This window comes from Panthera uncia (assembly GCF_023721935.1).
Source record: "Panthera uncia isolate 11264 chromosome C1 unlocalized genomic scaffold, Puncia_PCG_1.0 HiC_scaffold_3, whole genome shotgun sequence".
NCBI lineage: Eukaryota > Metazoa > Chordata > Mammalia > Carnivora > Felidae > Panthera > Panthera uncia.
Window position 1 is genome coordinate 54213342 of NW_026057584.1, and position 18188 is coordinate 54231529.

Consider the following 18188-nt stretch of genomic DNA (forward strand, 5'->3'; position numbering starts at 1 on the left):
GAGTTTTAAAAATATGTCTGACTATCAAATAAATAAAGTGTTCTGTCTCAGGCTAGCTCTGAGTTTGCACACCATGAAATCACAAGACAGGCCAAATGTGAATATCTGGGGGAGATAACAACCTCACTATATTTTTAATCCAAGCCTAAGGGTCATTGAAAATTACAGAGCTTTCCTGATTCCATGGAGCCTTTTGACTGTCTTAGCAGTTCTGGCAGTTCATTAATAACAATCCCCATTACTTGGTCCCTGAAATTTGCTTTCAAATAAGAAATAAAAATAGCAATTTGTGGAGCAAATAATGGTTATCCAAGATAGACTCCTTCCTAAAATGCCTAATGGTTTAATCTTGATTTTTGTCGTAGAGTAAGGCAAACATATTTTGTTGAATAAGGTACACGTATCTAGCTGTGACCAGGTGATGACTTTTTATTGTAAGAGCAAAAATAAGCACTTTCCTATAATGACACAAATTACATTGATTTTCCACAGTTATGGGCTTACCTGCAGCCTGCTGCTAATCACTCAAGTCTTGCTAATCATGTCTTTAACTCTTTTTGAAATAAGCCCACTTTATGGTGAACAGCAAGAGTAAGGCACAGGTTGAAACTTGGAAGTACATGTCACTTTGCTTTTCATCAGTTGGTGTAGACCCTCATTATTCTAAACTTGTCTTTGTTATATTTCTAATGCAGTCACTTTTAAAATAGGGACATGTCCCCCTGGGTTTCCCTTTAGTTGATTACAACTTCATTTATAAAATGTAAATTGATTTTCACCAAGAAAAACCCTTCTTCAAGAAAATGACTAAACATTTCCTCATGAAACTGTTTAATATTTTAGTGTACTATTAAGTTACTCTGTAATTTAGAGCAGATATCAGCTGTATCTTCAACCTTAATTAGAATAGTCATTTCATTTAATGCCAGAGAGCGTTTATAAACATTTTTCTATGGGTAGTAGTTATAATTCAATGATAAGGCAATACTGCCACCTAGAGGGAAAAATTAAGAATTGATCAAGAATTAAATTATGAAAACTGTCTTAAAATAATTGGTCAACCCCTCGAATTACTGCTGAAGACCAGGGACTGTCTTTTTTGGCCGTAAATGCCAGGATTTACACCTAGATTCTTCAAATGATGCTATTGCACTTTGGATATACACACAAAAAAAACAATGAAAACTATTTTGGAAGAAGCACTTTATCAATTTAATAATAATAATAATAATAACGCTGTGGGATCCTTGGATTTCAAAATAGCCAGTTACCACAGTAGCTACATGGATGTTAAAAGAAGTCCAGAGTCCGACAAAATGAGCCTGAAGGTAAACACAGAGAAAATTAAGAAGAGCGGTTCACAACATGTTTTGACCAGAATGGCAGTTTTCAGAGTGCATTGCACAGCCTACGCCCTAAAAAGCTCTGTAAAGCCAAGTACCAAGAATGCTTCCTCCTGGCCTGGAGCTTCACAGAGTCTGTGGGCATGTGAAAGCCATGAGGAAAGGTGTAACGTATTTAGCCTAGAATTAATTGCACAAGCATTTTGATTACAGACACCTTTCTTTGTTCAACACCTGTCTGACATGCCCTCACTCACCAGAATTCAGAGTGTAAAGAAATTGAGAGCTATGATTACCATATTCACCATGTCCTTTCTTTGGCTGTCTTTCAAGACCTCCTGCTGCCGTGACTTTTTTTAAATGGTGAGAAGGTGGGGCAGGGCACAGAATTCTTTAGCTTAGAATTCAGTCTGATTCTCTTACGGAGTTACAGAAGATAAGATTAAGGCTTACTGAGATTTAAAACACATTACTTTCAATCAAGTACATTGTTAGCCTCTGAATCAGTTATTGAGGCACAGGTTTTTAAACTCTGCCTTAAACACTTCCAGATTTTCCTTCCATTATTCAAATCTGATGACCCGAGGAGGAGTTCTCCATCTTGGCATTCTTGACCTCTGCCCTTGGGTTTTCAGGTCCGTGTCTCCGGCCGGGAGGATCTCCACGTCTCCCATCCGATCTGTTAGGTCTCCATTACTCATGCGGAAGACTCCAACACCCAGCACGGCCACAGGCCCCGAAGTGCCTCCCCCTTGGAAGCAAGAGGGCTATGTGGCTTCGTCCGAGGCTGAGATGAGAGAAACCACGGTGACAAGCGCCACCCAGATCAGAACAGAAGAGAGATGGGAAGGGAGATACGGGATCCAGGAGCAAGTGACCATCAGCGGAGGAGCGGGAGCTGCTGCCGGCGTGTCGGCCAGTGCTGCGTTCGCGGCCGGGGCTGTGGCTACTGGTGCTGCAGAGGTACTGTCAAAGCTGTCCTGTTTCCTTTCATGGCTGCTTTCTCCAGCCAGAACCCTGCCACGAAGCCCCGTCTCTGGAGGTTGGAGGGGAAATGCATATGCACGTGGGAACATAACAGAAACTAAAGACCAAATCTGGCTCGTGCTTTGTGAAATCATTTTTAATGGGGATGAAGGCTCTAATCTGTCAGGTTTTTATAAAATACGGGGTTTAACGGTACACGCCCTATATCTCTTGGCAATGACAAATGCTTGTCCCGTGAATGCTTTACTAGAGCTGCTCATTTCCATTGCACTCTTGTATTTGCTGCTGGGCATGTCATTTTAAAAAGGGACTTGGTCATTTCCAATCCAGGTGAAACAAGAAACTGACAAAAGTGCAGCTGTTGCGACCGTCGTTGCTGCTGTTGATATGGCCAGAGTGAGAGAACCAGTCATCAGCGCTGTAGAGCAGACTGCTCAGAGGACAACCACGACTGCCACGCACATCCAACCTGCTCAAGAACAGGTATGCATGTGGCCAGCCAGAACGAGCTTTGCATGCAGCGATCCCATGGCAAACCAGTGCTCCAGTCATTTTGAGGACAGCCCTGAGCCCAATGTGGCCCGGGTTTCTAGGACACTCTGAGCAACGGATGGCCTGAGATACCCAGGGTGTTCAAGAGAGAAGTTACCTGACTACCTCGTCCATGTCCGGCAGGAAAACACACAGGAGTTAGCCATCAGAGAGTTAGTACAGGAGGCCAGAGAAGGAATTCAAAGTATCAAAGTGGTCCTGGGTCAAGACAGGCAAAGCGTGGCCCAAAAAGTCAGCCAAACAAAGAGGAGTGTGTGCGCATTCATTTCTCTAGTTCTGGACCGGTCAATCCAGAGTTCAGTTGCAGAGCCAGGCACAGAAACCACTATTGCAGGGCAAACATTACCTTTCTCTAAGCCTCCCCAAGAGACCTTTGCTTTTACTTACCTCAAATGTGACATGTGATTCATGGCTGAAAAGTGTTATAAATCGAGGATAATTTCCCACCTCCTATTTGAATAGATTTTTTTTATGTAGTTTAAAATCACTCTAGCTTTCCTCCTTATCCTCTCTTGTGTGACGTTTATGTCTTTATCCTGATTTATTATTGTAAGTTTTTATATAAGATGCATGAAACTATTTCCTTCCTTTCTCTTCTGAAAATCAGATTAAAAAGGAGGCAGAGAAGAAGACTGCTGTAACTAAGGTAGTAGTGGCTGCCGATAAAGCCAAGGAGCAAGAATTAAAATCAAGAACCAGAGAAGTAATTACGACAAAACAAGAGCAGGTGCACGTAACTCACGAACAGGTGAAAATACATTTTTTTTAAAAAAACAATTGGTGAGGCTTTCAGCCAGTGGAGCCAGCTGGGTGGTTTGAGAAGATGACTTTCTTTTTTTTTTTTTTCCTTTAAAGCTTATTTATTCATTTATTTTGAGAAAGAGAGAGACAGCATGAGTAGGGAGGGGCAGAGAGAGAGAGAGAGAGAGAGAGAGAGAGAGAGAGAGAGAGAAAGAACCCCAAGCAGGTTCCACATTGTCAGCACAGAGCCCTATGCAGGGCTGGAACTCACAAACCGTGAGCTCATGACCCAAGCTGAAATCAAGAGTCAGACACTTAATCAGCTGAGCCACCTGGGCATCTTGTGAAGATGAACTTTCACATCTCCTTTAAACCCTGAGATCCTGAACGCCAGGGATAATGTCTGAGAACGGCAAAGAGGCAAAAGGGGAAAACTGCTTCCCCGCTCCCACACACACACCTTAGGCATCCGGATCCAAACAGCCTCCTTTGGAAGGTTAAGGATTTGGAAAACATCTTGCCCAAGATATGTGTAAAACTTTCTCCCTGTAATGTCTCAGTTTTAGAAAAGTAAGTCTTGATATATTCCAAACCATCATAATTAAGAAAGTTTTCAAAGCAAAAATAACATATGAATGCAGATTGTAAATTGTCCATACTTGATTTCTCATATATAAAATAAAAGGGTCGGACAAATTCTAAGGCCTTTCATTCTAATATCCTATTCTTTAAGATCAACCTTTAGATGACAGAAGTGGCATAGAATAGTATTGCCATATATCCATTAGTAAAAATTGAAAGTCTTTTCAAAGAAGACAACTCTCCAATTCAGATAATGGTGTTGAAATCAACCTTTTTTCCCCTGAGCAGCATAAATTATGGTTGAGGCAGAGAAGGAGTGTGGTCCTATTGAGGCAAATGAGATAGTTTATTTAGTGATCTGTCCAGAAAAAGAAGATTTTACTCCTTTCTTCAAATTTCTATTTTATAAACATTATGTCACTTCCATTCGAGATCAGGAGACAATAAGTGTTTGTTCTGATCATTGATTTCAGATAAGAAAAGAAACTGAAAAAGCGTTTGTACCAAAAGTAGTAATTTCTACAACCAAAGCCAAAGAACAAGAAACTAGAGTAACTGGACAAATTACTACAAAGCAAGAACAAAAACAAGTAACTCAAGAAACAGTAAGTCCAGTTTTGTCATTACATTGTAATTCATGGACAAATAATGCATTCTAGCCAGCTGCCTGTGCCCTATGACCAGAAACTCTAAATGGAGGAGTCCTGTGTGTGTATTTCTTTTTGTTGTTTCTCTGTCTAGTACGGAAACTCTTTCATGATGGAAATTCTGTTTTCATTGCAGTTTTTCACTCAATTGATCCATTTTGGGGAGATTGTCTATTAGAACAGTTTGGGGGCACATCTATGACATTTCTAGGGCATAACTTTTTACTTATTTGAAATGTTTATTTTTTGAGAGAGAGAGAGAGAGAGAGTTCAAATGGGGAGGGACAGAGAGAAAAGGGGACAGAGGATCTAAAGCAGGCTCCGTGCTGACAGCAGCAAACCTGATGCGGATGCGGGGCTCAAATTCACAAACCATGAGATCATGACTTGAGCCAAAGTCTGATGCTTAACCAACCAAGTCACCCAGGCATCCCTCTGGCGCATATTTAAGTGTAAGATAGATATCACCCCAATCAAGTTACCCCAAGTACAGTTTTTTAATGGATAGCCTGAGCCCTCAGTCGCTTAGGTTGTAAGACATGTTGTGTACACACACACACCAGCCATGAACACTCCCATGTAAATATCAAGGGAGAGTGAGGAAATGTTGGACATCAGGGTTGACTGGTACTTCTTCAAGAAAATGCTTTAAAGCGTTTGCTGCTTTGGTGCCATACAGCCACGTGAGAACAGCCTGTGTCACTAAAGTCCACTTCTCTTCCACATGTGACATCAAACCTTAACGTGTCAGGAAAGAAGCATCTATTTTTAATTCTTTCATGTTCAGGAGGGTGCCTGCACTCACCTATCTTGATCTCAAGTTCTTTGCTGATCCCAGAGCTACTTTTTACAAAGGTCTAGCTGAGAACATTATACACTTTGGAGGCTGGCCAGAGGCTATTGAATGAATTTCCATCCCCTTATAGTGAGTGAGAGACTTTGAATGCCCAAGAACTCTACTTGGCATAATCAAGAGCATAGAAATGCCTGTTGCCATTGCGATGCCGCTTACTGGCAAGTTCAGCCTGACCATAATTTTCCAGCCATTTGCCCGTGGCCACTCATTGGGTGTCCTAGAGTGTCAACATGTCCCAGAGATGAGAACTTTTCAGTTTCTAGGACAATCTGCTAAGGAGCAGGTGGGCAGAAAAGAAGCCTATAGACTATTTTTCAGGAAAACAAAAGTCTGTGTTTTAAACCATTAAGTGTTGGCCCTTAAAATGGAAATGTGATTCTTTCTCAGAGCTAATCATTTTGTATTCTTCTGATGTTGCAAGGGTATCTTGCCATTTCTTTTGTGCCTGTTGAAACTCAAACCCTTATTTTACTCTGAAAATCAGATAAAACAGAAAGCCGTGACAGCTGCCGCATCCATGGTGGTAGTTGCCACTGCAGAGTCCACAAAACTAGAAACAATCCTGGGAGCTCAAGAAGAAGTTGCCACACAACATGATCAAATGCACATGACTCATGAAAAGGTGATGACTTCCTGCTGGTGTGAAATTCACTCTTCATCACTTCATGTGCAGGCTGCCTCCATTGTCATCATGGGTCTTAATCATCACTTTTTCACCCCCTCTGTTTATAGCTCAAATAGAAAACTCCCTCAGAATCTGTCACAAACCCTTTGCCACCTCTCCAGCTTTCACTGCCACTTTTCATTCCTAACTTTCAAACTTTCTTGGGGTTGTTACTAACATGATATGATATGATAGTTCACTTTAATATCTTCCTATTGCCGTAGATTCCAGTTTTCAAGTCAATTGATAAAATGTAAAAGTATGTGTTGCTTTTGACTCTAATGGAATTTCTCGTGGATTATAGTAAGACAAATGTGGGAAAGAGAAGTGCATCCTTTATTCTTTTGTTGCTGATCACAAGTTTTTCTTTTAGACTGCACTCATTTTGATATTGTTATGTAATAAAACAGTAAGGAAGATCAAAGTAACTCACATTATGTGTTTAAGCATGATGAAAATGTCCGGGAACAGGAAGACATTTGCTTCCTTTCTCAGTTTTGACTTCAGGTTCTTTTATTAGAGGCTGTATGAAATTTAATGACCATTTTCTCACCTTTCTTTTTATCATATGACCAGATAATGAAAGAAACTAGGAAAACAGTGGTGCCTAAAGTCATAGTTGCCACACCCAAAATCAAAGAACAAGATGTAGTTTCAAGAACTAGAGAAGGCATCACTACCAAAAGAGAGCAAGTTCAAATAACTCAGGAAAAGGTGAATACAGATATTTGAGATGGGAAAAATTTATCTTTAAACTAATTTCTAGTAAACTGTTAACTATGATGTTCTATGAATTGGTAGTCTGTATTTTCCTTTCTGAATCCCAGACTAAAAGCACAATGGTAAATGTGTGACTGCTTACAATTAATTTTATCTGTACATTTGATTTTCATCCATCTGTAACATTGATAACTCATTTTATTCAACCATTATTCTTTGCATGAAAGTTAGCATTTTTAGCCTGATTCTTAAAAAGCAAGATATAGAATCAAATGGAGAGATTTTTGTGGGTTTTTTTATTTAACATTTCTAAATTTTGTGACTCCCAGTCCATATATGCAAACATTGTCAAGTAACTTCTTTTGTGTAGTTAACCCCGAATAACTTCATCTTGCATCCCCACTAGGAGGGGGGGGAAGGGTCATACCATGTGTGTCTAAAGCCCTGTGCAATTGACACTTTGATTTTACTGTAATAATCAGATGAGAAAGGAAGCTGAGAAAACTGCCTTATCTACAATAGCAGTTGCTACTGGTAAAGCCCAAGAACAAGAAACAATACTGAGAACTAGAGAAGGAGTGGCCAGTAGACAAGAACAAATCCAAGTTACTCATGGAAAGGTGACGCTTGCTATTCCAAGTGTGAAGTCCCCTCTTTGATAATACATTAATACCCAATCTCAAGAGTTTCTTCTGTATGAGACACTATTAACCGAATTCATTGTTTAGATGATTAAACAATTGGAAACTAAAAAACCAAATTATTATTGTTAATATTACTACATATTCCTCTCCCACTGATCTCCTCACTATTATTTTCCATGTTTTTTATTATTAACATCTATAAGTTCTCTGGAAGTTGATTAAAATTGCATGCAGGCTGATTTTAAGATATCCTGTGAATATTAAAGAAAAAAGTATGAGTAAGTGATGAATCTTACTGTCATGAATATGTGTGGTTTGAGGGGTCGTGAATTCAATATATTACTTCGTAAAGTATGGACTTATTTCAGGAAATCACCCATCAGTTTTTTTCAGGTGAAAGGTTATCTTTTTTCTTTCTGTAAATACCAGATGAGAAAATTATAAAGCCCGCCATACTACTGCTAATGCTAACAAGATGCAGTATCAAGTCTAGCGAAGGAATCCTCCAACTAGAATGCGCATTAGCCATGAAAAACTTTATTTGTAGCATTTATTTGTAGTTATGAATCTCCATGAATTAACCAACTTCCTATGATTCTGCCATTTACCCCAAATAAGCTATTTACCTAATTTTATTCCTTGTTGTCAATATAGTATTTGGAAATGAGCAACTCAATTTCTTTAGTGTCATGGCTGAGTCCTGTCTATATTTCTCTCAGTGTTGTTTTCTGTCTCTACATTTTTGGGTTTTCTCCTAAGGCATGATTGAAGGTCAACTTTCCAAACACTTAACCAAGTAGGATATTGACTGGCATATCAGCCTTTCAGAAATCTCATTGGTAAAGGAGATTCTAATATGTAACATACTTCATGAGAGATTGTATTTAAATTTTTGTTTGTTCTGAATCACATAAATTTGACTGTCTTATTTTTGTTGTTAAAAATTAGCTAAGAATGGAAGCTGAGAAAATATCTGTACCCAAAGTAGTAGTTACCACTGCAAAATCTACTGAACCAGCCACACTGCCAAGGACTAGAGAAGGATTTGCTATTAAGCAAGAACAAATCCATCTTTTTCATGAGGAGATGAAAACTGATGCTGTGGAGGTGAAAAGCATTGCTTCATCCCATTTTATCACCAGCACCCATAACTTTTCATCCAGCATGAGTCGTTGTGTTCCTAGTGTTTCATTTAATCGCTGAAGTGGTCAATAAACATTAGAGCTGATTAGACCCTGTCCAGTTCCTCCAGTGCAACAGTTAGCATTTCTAGATGTGAAGAGCCAGATTAGGTAACACTCTTCTTTGCTTTGCCTAAATTAGTTCTCAGTGTTTAACTGCTCTGAATTGGGGTCTCCTACTCCAATTCTTCTTCCTGCTGATCTAGGTTCCAAAAATATGAGAGAGCTTAGAGTCCACTAAGAAGTAAAAGTGGTACCAGCGTAGAGGACAAGTAAATTGAACCAAAGTAAACACGCCTGTGGTTGTCTATGAAACAATAGCTGTATGTGGACTTGATATGCATTAACTCAGGGAAAAATACATAGATGCTCCCCCAATTTGAAATATCCTACCCATAATCAAGATTCTTTTTTTTTTTGCATAAGTTTTAAATTCAGAACAAGATTTGCATATTTGTACATTTTGGTCGGCAAATGATCATTTCTTTGAGCCTGAGTTTTCTCATTGTTAAAATAAAACTCAACCTGGTTACCTCGTAGACTGGTTGAAAGATTCAAATGAGATATAATATAAATGTCACTTTACAAACAAAGTGATCTATCTTAAATGTGTGTACACATATGTAGAATGGCATATCAGACTTCATATACATTGAAAGTGTATATATACTTAAGATACCACTTACAGAATTATTACATTTACATTATATCTCATTTGAATCTTTAGTCTACATTAAATATACATGATAGATGTTAAATATATTTCTGTTATCTGTCAGAGACAGATAACATTTTGAAGCATCTATAAAATTAAAATCAACTAATGGCCTATATGTTTTAAAAAAGAAGGCCAGATGAAAACACACCTAAGCCTCACGTATATTTTACAGCTTCTTCTAAGATGCAATGGTAAAGTGAAAATGGCGTTTGCAATCCTTCAAGGCAGATTAGGGTGTTTGTGGCTTACTGGAAGGAGGCACTGAATGAAGCCCTTGATCGCTAAAGGCCCAATTTCATCTCAGAAAAAAAAACCCTCATTTCTATCTTAAATGATTGAGAGAACAATTTTAACAGATACACAGGTAGCATCCTTGAAGAACATTTCAGCTGTGATCTAGATTCTTTTCACGGCAGCAGAAAAGAAAAATGGACATTAATAAACTATTCCAGCATTACTTTTAAAGAGCAGTGATGGACACAGCGATGTGATTTTTAGGATTTGCTATTTCCAAGCATTGCATAGACTCCTAATTTGTAAGGCATATCAGCTAGTTTTCTTTCTTTAAAAGAGAAACACCTTTGCAGACTGTTTTCATTTATGTTAATCAGATTCATGGAAATGAGAAAACAACATTTCTGGTTTTTTCTGCACTTATCTCCCAGTCATAACCAAAGCAAATTGAACTTTACTGCAAAAGGTGGTTCTCTTGAATCCAAATATTATTAACACTTTCATTTTAATCACAGTCTCTTCACTTGTGTTTTTTAAGAAAGATATTTCCTAATAGATTAAAAATTCTTATCCCTAGGGAATCATAAGAAAATTAATATGCTCACTATGTTCCATGAGCTTTCATATTATCTCAGATTTGCACGCAATCGTACAACTCTGTAGCAACTGATTTTTCTGGATGGGTCTATGATGGTTTTGAGTGTATTTTTATCATTACTGTCTTTGCAACAACACTAGACTAAATGATTGACAGGCTAATAAAAATAATCAATGAAGATAACCATCCCCCAAATTCTGATTTCCCAAGTGCTAATTAACTGCCTCAGACAAAATCCTAGAAAAACTCAAAATCTCCTTACTATTTTGTATCCGTACTGTGTTGTCCCATGTGGTGTCTGTGTGATTTAATGTCTTGTCTAATTAAACAGGTGTATATAGAGTGTATCTAACTAGATGTCCATTACATTATAATAATCAATGAAATAAGTTCCTAAATGTATCTGCGAGTTACATTTCTGGAGACATTAACAGCCATATAACACAGGTGCCATCGGCCTACCACACCTTTAGGCATTTGTCTGTTCCTAATGACTATCCTTGGAGAACATGTCCCAGCTTGACTTGGTGTTACTGTGTATTAATTCCGGAAACCTTGTTTCCAGGTGGACGTTGGGAAAAAGGCGGAAGCTGTAGCAACGGTTGTTGCTGCAGTGGACCAGGCCCGTGTCAGAGAGCCCAGGGAGCCTGAGCGTCCTAAAGAATTGTACGCTCAGCAGACCACTTTGGAGTATGGCTATAAGGAGCACATTTCTGCCACAAAGGTTGCTGAGCGTCCCCAGCGTCCAGCCTCGGAACCCCACGTTGTCCCTAAAGCAGTCAAGCCTAGAGTGATCCAAGCTCCTTCTGAGACTCATATCACAACTACTGATCAAATGGGAATGCACATTTCATCACAGGTGAGTCTGTACCCCTAGATTTTTACCCTATTTATGGGAAAGCAATTTTAACTGCTGTGGTCGTCTGGTGGACAGTGGTGTCATTGAGTCTCATTTCAATGCAGATCAAGAAAACTACAGATCTAACAACTGAAAGATTAGTCCATGTGGATAAACGCCCCCGCACAGCAAGCCCTCACTTTACTGTTTCAAAAATTTCTGTTCCTAAGACGGAACACGGATATGAGGTAAGAAGTTAAAGAGCATGCCAAAGAAATGTCTGGCTCAGAGGTGCCGTACATACCTAATGTGCGATGTACAGTATCTTTGGTGGAGGCCAATGTGGGCCTCTTGCTGGTGATGTCTGTTTGCGTTCATAAGAGACTCTCAAGCCCCTGGAGTTTGGCTTCTGAAACTTGCCGAGCAGGGTGAGCACACAGTAGCCGAGGTGGTTATCCCATACCTCTGAGAAGACACAAATCTGTACAGGCTTCTCTCAGTTTCACATTTTGTAAAAGATGGCGCATTGTACAGTTTCATTTTCCTTATGCTGTGAAACATTTCATAGTAACTTAGCTGTGAATGTGTATCAATATAAAAATCAGACATTGAGAAATCCTATATTCAATATAACAGTCACTGAGAAATCATATGTCCACATACGCAACATAACAAGATGGAGAGAGGTAGGATTGTGTGGTAGTGGGGGTGGATTGTGGAATCAATCACACAGTCTTGGATTCGTGTCCTAGCTCTGCTCCTATTAGCTCTGTCATCGGGGGCAAGTTAATGCATGCAAAAATGGTAGCAAGTTGACAGCACATAATAACCCTTAATATTAGTCTCTGTTCCTCTTATGCACATCTAAGACGTAGAATGCAAATCTTATGTGCCTTCACAGCATTTTAAAGTCCGTTTAATACCTATATTTGGAATAGCCCCAAATCACTATTGAAATCAGATGACCATAGACAGTGACAGAATAAAAAGAGTGAGATAGCCTTTCAAATATTTTTGTAATGTCTCTGTTTTTACCTTCCACACAGACCTGAAGCTGAAACTTTACAATTTTAAACTATTGTCAAGTAGTTCTTAGGAATTTACCAAATATTTTAATAATTTCCTGATTCTGAATTTCCCACTGTAGTATTTTCAGGATGGTTAAGTGAAAATTGGTCACTGAACTTTAGAAGCTCCATTGTCCCTTTATGATGAGAGAATAAAATAAGGAGCTCTAAATACAACTCTCTAAGAAAAATATTTTCCATTTTTTTACTGTTTATTTTATTTTTGAGAGAGAGACAGAGTATGAGGGGGGTGGGGGAGGGGCAGAGAGAGAGAGGGAGACCCAGAATCTGAAGCAGGATCCAAGCTCTGAGCTGTCAGCACAGAGCCCAAAACGGGGCTCGAACTCACTAACTGCGAGATCATGACCTGAGCTGAAGTCAGATGCTTAACCAACTGAGCCACCCAGACGCCCCAAGAAAAATATTTTCAAACGTATTTTATAAACTGGCAGGAATGACAATGAGCTTTATAACCAGCTCATCCCTAACTGACTTTCCATTAACCGTAAAAGTGAGAGTGAGAGCATTGAAAGACAGACCATATAGAACATAGACTCCTACCCACCACAGGATGAGTGATAGTAGCCACGTACTTCTGAACCATGACGCAGATTGTTCCCTTTCCATTTAGGCATCGATAGCCGGTAGCGCTATCGCCACATTACAGAAAGAGTTGTCAGCCACGTCTTCTGCTCAGAAGATCACCAAGTCGGTGAAGGCACCCACTGTGAAGCCTGCCGAGGCGAGAGTGAGAGCAGAACCCACCCCCTCTCCGCAGTTCCCTTTCGCCGACACGCCAGACACTTACAAGAGTCAAGCTGGCGTTGAAGTGAAAAAGGAGGTAGGGGTGAGCATCACTGGTGGCGCAGTCCATGAAGAGCGCTTCAAAGTACTGCATGAGCGTGAAGCCAAGGTCAGTCACTGGATCGCACACTATCTCTTGACCCATTCCTCTTGAGCAGGGTCGGACGCACGGCCAGTTTGTGCTACAGTAGTACTCAGCCAGGCATCCTACCTTTCCTTTACTGTGCTCCAACGTAATTTTATTGAGTCTGGTGTGGGTCAGAGTTCTTTTTCCTCAAATTATTTTTATAATTTTGCATGGGTTAAGAGTTGATGAGATTGCCCCTTATGCCACGGGCATTTTTGTAACATCCTTTGTAAAATTTGTAGGTAACAGAAACAGCAAGAGTACCTGCACCTGTTGAAATCCCTGTTACTCCACCAACTTTGGTCTCGGTGAGTGATGAAATTGATTGTGTTGGACCATACACATATCTGGTCAGATATTTTCATGTATGCAAAGATCAGTTTCTTCAACTGGAAAACGGCATTAGTGAGTTCACAAATGCTAATTTTAAGATGGCACACTATTTGGCAAGAAAAGGGGGAATTCTGTGAGACAACGATCGGTCACATAGTCTGTAGGCTTATTGAGCTTCTATTAGGTCTAAGGGATTACTGGGAGCGTTATGGAGATGTGAAGACTAATCCAGCCCTCTTTGAATTTTTAGCCTTACTATTAAGGAAAATGTACATAAATAGGCAAAATCTAGACAGTGATAAGCACCCCAACAGAGGAAGAATAGAGTACTTCCAGTTGGAGATAGCATGGAAAGCTTGGTGAAGGGGCAGCATTTGCCACTGAGCCTTTACGTCCCGTTGGGATTTAAATATGTGAGAATGACAGAGGGTACGGAGTTGTCCCATTAAATGGTGTTAATATAGTCCTGCCTTATGAACTTGGAAATACCTTACATGTATTTCAAGTTAGGAAATAACTTTTCAGGGGAGTCTCTTTACTAATATTTCTACAGTCTTGACCTTTGAAAACATTTTAGGGCCATTAGAATGTGCAAACCCTGACACTTGTTATAACTTATAGAGATGATTAATGAATATGTACATGTTATCAGTATTTCCTTTTTCTTCTCTCCTCAGGGCTTAAAAAATGTGACTGTTATAGAAGGTGAATCCGTCACCTTGGAGTGCCACATCTCTGGATACCCATCCCCAAAAGTGACATGGTACAGGGAAGACTACCAAATAGAAAGTTCCATTGATTTCCAGATAACCTTCCAGAGTGGAATCGCTCGTCTTATGATCCGAGAAGCCTTTGCGGAAGACAGCGGTCGATTTACTTGCAGTGCTGTGAATGAGGCTGGGACCGTCAGCACATCCTGCTATCTAGCTGTGCAAGGTTTGTGGCCACACTCCCACCATCCGTCTGTACCTGCCATTTTACTCTCAGCCGACATTTCTTTCCACAATACGGTTTCTGCACACCCTATAATGGTGTCCTCTGTGGGAACTGGGGCTAGATTAAGGGGTCAACTTAACTGTCATGCTAACCAGAGGTCACTAACAAAACAGACTAAATGCCCGACTTAAATTAGAGACTTCTGTCTTCTTCCAGTATCGGAAGAGTTTGAAAAGGAAACAACCACCGTGGCTGAGAAATTTACCACGGAAGAGAAACGGTAAAAACATTCTTCTGCTTTTGTTCTAGGATGGTTTTGATTTGGTATTGGCAAATTACAGCCCAGACGCTAATTTTAAGGGAATTCTCTTTCCAGCTTGGTAGAGTCAAGAGATGTGGTAATGACTGATACCAGCATCACAGAGGAACAGGCAGCCCCCGGAGAACCTGCCGCTCCTTTCTTTATTACAAAACCAGTGGTCCAGAAACTGGTGGAAGGTGGGAGTGTTGTGTTTGAATGTCAGGTTGGCGGCAATCCAAAGCCCCACGTCTACTGGAAAAAATCTGGTGTCCCTCTCACCACGGGATACAGGTATGTTGATGGCTGACTGATAGAGTTCTCTGTGATTTGTATGATATGTATAAGGAAGCCTAGAGAGAGGTGGGATATACCTACCCTACCATCCCCCAAACGTAGGCTCTTTTATTATGGAAACTTTAGGGTATGTTTTCAGCTATTTTGAAATTTTTGCACAGTCTCACCGAGGAACAAAGCTGTGTGACCAAAGTGGATAGAAGATAAATTTCTTTATACTCTAGTTTGATTCATGTATAGCACCAGTGAAATAGAGAAAATGTGGATTTTTACACACATACACGTGTTCTTCTAGAAAGCGTCTAAGACAGCGTTCAGCAGAAATGCATAATAATTAAGTCACTAAAAGAGAAAAGAACAAGGGTCATGTAATGAAGAAGAAAGTTATACATGAAAATCTGTGCTAATAAATTTGTTATAATTGAATGTAAAATTTAGCTTTGAATTTTCTGCAGCTTGAGACAAATCATCTAAAAATGTACCTCTTATGTCTTAATAAGAAGAAATATAGTATACCAGAGGCTTAAAATTGAAATATTTAAAGGAATGTATTGTTTTGATCATTCATTTGATCTTCACATGAAACAAGGAGCAAAATACTGAACAAAGAAAAATACCCAAGTGTTTAAATGACCTCATCATTTGCATAAACACTGAAGCCCTTTCCATGTGGTTGATTCTAGTGGTATTATATTCTATCGTTTATTTCAAAGAATATATGAGCCTTATTCAAAATGAAAAGTTTAAGTTGTTTGTCCCTCATTACTCATGTCCGTGCACTTTCCTCCATTTTCAGCAATCTTATATTCTATATGGAGCTTGGTCTCATGTTTAAGATCATTGAATTTTATACCATAGATCCACATGAGAGTTTGTTTATTCACATAGGGTTATTTGTGAGTGAATTTTATGTATGTTCATTTCCATAAAGATACAAAGTGAGTTACAACAAACAAACTGGAGAGTGCAGACTGGTGATTTCAATGACTTTTGCCGATGATGCTGGAGAATACACTATTGTTATTCGTAATAAGCATGGCGAGACTTCTGCCTCTGCCTCCCTGCTGGAAGAAGGTAAATGCAGCCCTTAGTACTTCCTATGTGCCTGATAGGAATGGAAATGCAGGGAAGTAGCACTGTTGTGTGTTTATCAAAGACCTATTAAAATATCCCAGTTCTGATTCTGGCTCTGTCCCCATTGCTACCCTCTCTTGGCCTCAGCTATACAGAAAATGTTTTAGACCACGTGGCCTCAAAAGCCATGCTGGTGCTAAACATCACGGTTCTGGCACGAAGTTTCTATCTGGTGCCTTCATTTCTAGGCATATCGTGCCTTTGAAGATGCAAAGACTCCACACCTCGCTGCCTTCCAGATCCAGACAGATAATATCAGTGAGTGGTAGGAAGATAGTGGCAAACTGGAGAGCATATGCCCCGCCTCAAGGGGGCAGTCGTTCCCTGCCTCCACTGTGTTGTGACCAGGCACATACCTGCCAGGCTCAATGTTCCTATAGTTTCTGGTATTTTAAAGAAAACTTGGAAATCAAGATTTTTCAGGATTCATAAGTAATTGGACAAAAAGCATAATGGCATTCAGGCCAAACTGAATGTACCTGTGGGTCACATTTACTTTCCCTTAATTGTTCACATTTACAGCCGACCATCCCATGTTTTGTCTCATTTGACCTGCCCAGTACCCCTTAGAGAAAGTTAGGATATTATCCTAATTTAGCAGATAGAGCACTCAAGACCCAGGAAGATAGATGAATTGCCAAAAGCCACATGGCAAATTAGGAAGACCCCCAGGATAGTTCCTAAAGAACTGACTGCTAACATAAAATTCTTTCTACAACAGTACCGGCTGCTTTGACTTGTCAAGGCAAGTTTGTTTTTGAATTTCAATCTAACAGATATTGAGCACCTTGAGAGTAAAATTTAGAAAATCTGGCTTTTGATTATCAACTTTAGTGTAGGGCTTGCCTGAATGAAGTGGCATGAAGGCTTTTTCATGAGAACATTAAAAATTAACTTATGTTCTTAAAACAAATGAGCAAAGGGGAGAAAGAGAAAGAGAGGGAGAGAGAGACAAACCAAGAAACAGACTCTTAACTGTGTGGAACACACTGCTGGTTACTGAAGGGGAGGTGGCTGGGGGGATGGGTGGAATAGGTGATGGGGATAAAGGAGGGCACTTGTCTTGACCATCACTGGATGTCAGAAGGAATTGTTGAATCACCTTAGTATACACCTGAAAGTAATATCACACTGTATGTTAACTATACTGGAATTTCAGTCAAAACTTTAAAACAACTTCTGTTTTTAACTCCTAGCTGATTATGAGTCACTGATGAAGTCCCAGCAAGAAATGCTTTACCAAACACAAATGACTGCATTTGTGCAAGAACCTAAAGTTGGAGAAATAGCACCTGGATTTTTCTACTCTGATTATGAAAAAGAGTATGAAAAAGAACAGGCCTTAATTAGGAAAAAAATGGCCAAAGATACTGTAATGGTCAGAACTTTCGTAGAAGAACAGGTGAGTATAAGAATAATGACCAAGCAAATCATCTCATAAATTACACTTTCCTTCCAAGGTGCCCCTCTTTTTGTTTGATATTTTCATTGTCAGGTGATGGGGTAAGGATTGGGCTATAGTTATTAGCTCCAAGTTCACTGCCGATGAGTTTCCTTAACCTTCATGACCTGCTGCATAATGTGGCTTTAGAAATAAGGATTCTATATATGCAGGAAAAGATAAATATTAGAATGACCAGGTCCACTGCTGCCCAAATCCCTTCATCTGTAGAATGAGCATCCCAAAGTAACCTGTGCCTTTAGAATGTCATTGACCCAAGATGCCACAGCATGAACTGACAGAGATGATGGTAATGCAGATTAGAAAACAAAACAGGGACTCCTATAATTCTCACTGAAAAACAAAAACAAACAAAAATCTTCCTAGATTTTCCCCCCAAAACTTGGATCCTTATCTCTGAAACTAATACTCTTTTTTAAAAAGTT

At 39.6% G+C, this 18188-nt stretch overlaps 1 protein-coding gene across 50 annotated transcripts in view; it reads left to right on the forward strand.

Moving 5' to 3' along the window:
- Positions 1-18188, forward strand: part of TTN (titin) — a 275095-nt gene that overhangs the window by 10030 nt on the left and 246877 nt on the right. For 46 of the 50 annotated variants that reach the window (XM_049615442.1, XM_049615431.1, XM_049615432.1 and 43 more), the window contains exons 7-23: positions 1979-2306; positions 2661-2813; positions 3490-3630; positions 4679-4810; positions 6193-6330; positions 6949-7086; positions 7575-7712; positions 8685-8843; positions 11033-11326; positions 11431-11553; positions 13004-13285; positions 13546-13611; positions 14314-14572; positions 14789-14852; positions 14949-15164; positions 16099-16241; positions 17498-17703. In XM_049615442.1, coding sequence (XP_049471399.1) covers positions 1979-2306; positions 2661-2813; positions 3490-3630; positions 4679-4810; positions 6193-6330; positions 6949-7086; positions 7575-7712; positions 8685-8843; positions 11033-11326; positions 11431-11553; positions 13004-13285; positions 13546-13611; positions 14314-14572; positions 14789-14852; positions 14949-15164; positions 16099-16241; positions 17498-17703 — 2980 coding nt within the window. The remainder of the gene's footprint in view (positions 1-1978; positions 2307-2660; positions 2814-3489; positions 3631-4678; positions 4811-6192; positions 6331-6948; positions 7087-7574; positions 7713-8684; positions 8844-11032; positions 11327-11430; positions 11554-13003; positions 13286-13545; positions 13612-14313; positions 14573-14788; positions 14853-14948; positions 15165-16098; positions 16242-17497; positions 17704-18188) is intronic. The other 4 variants (XM_049615484.1, XM_049615447.1, XM_049615444.1 and 1 more) reach the window with 3 other exon arrangements.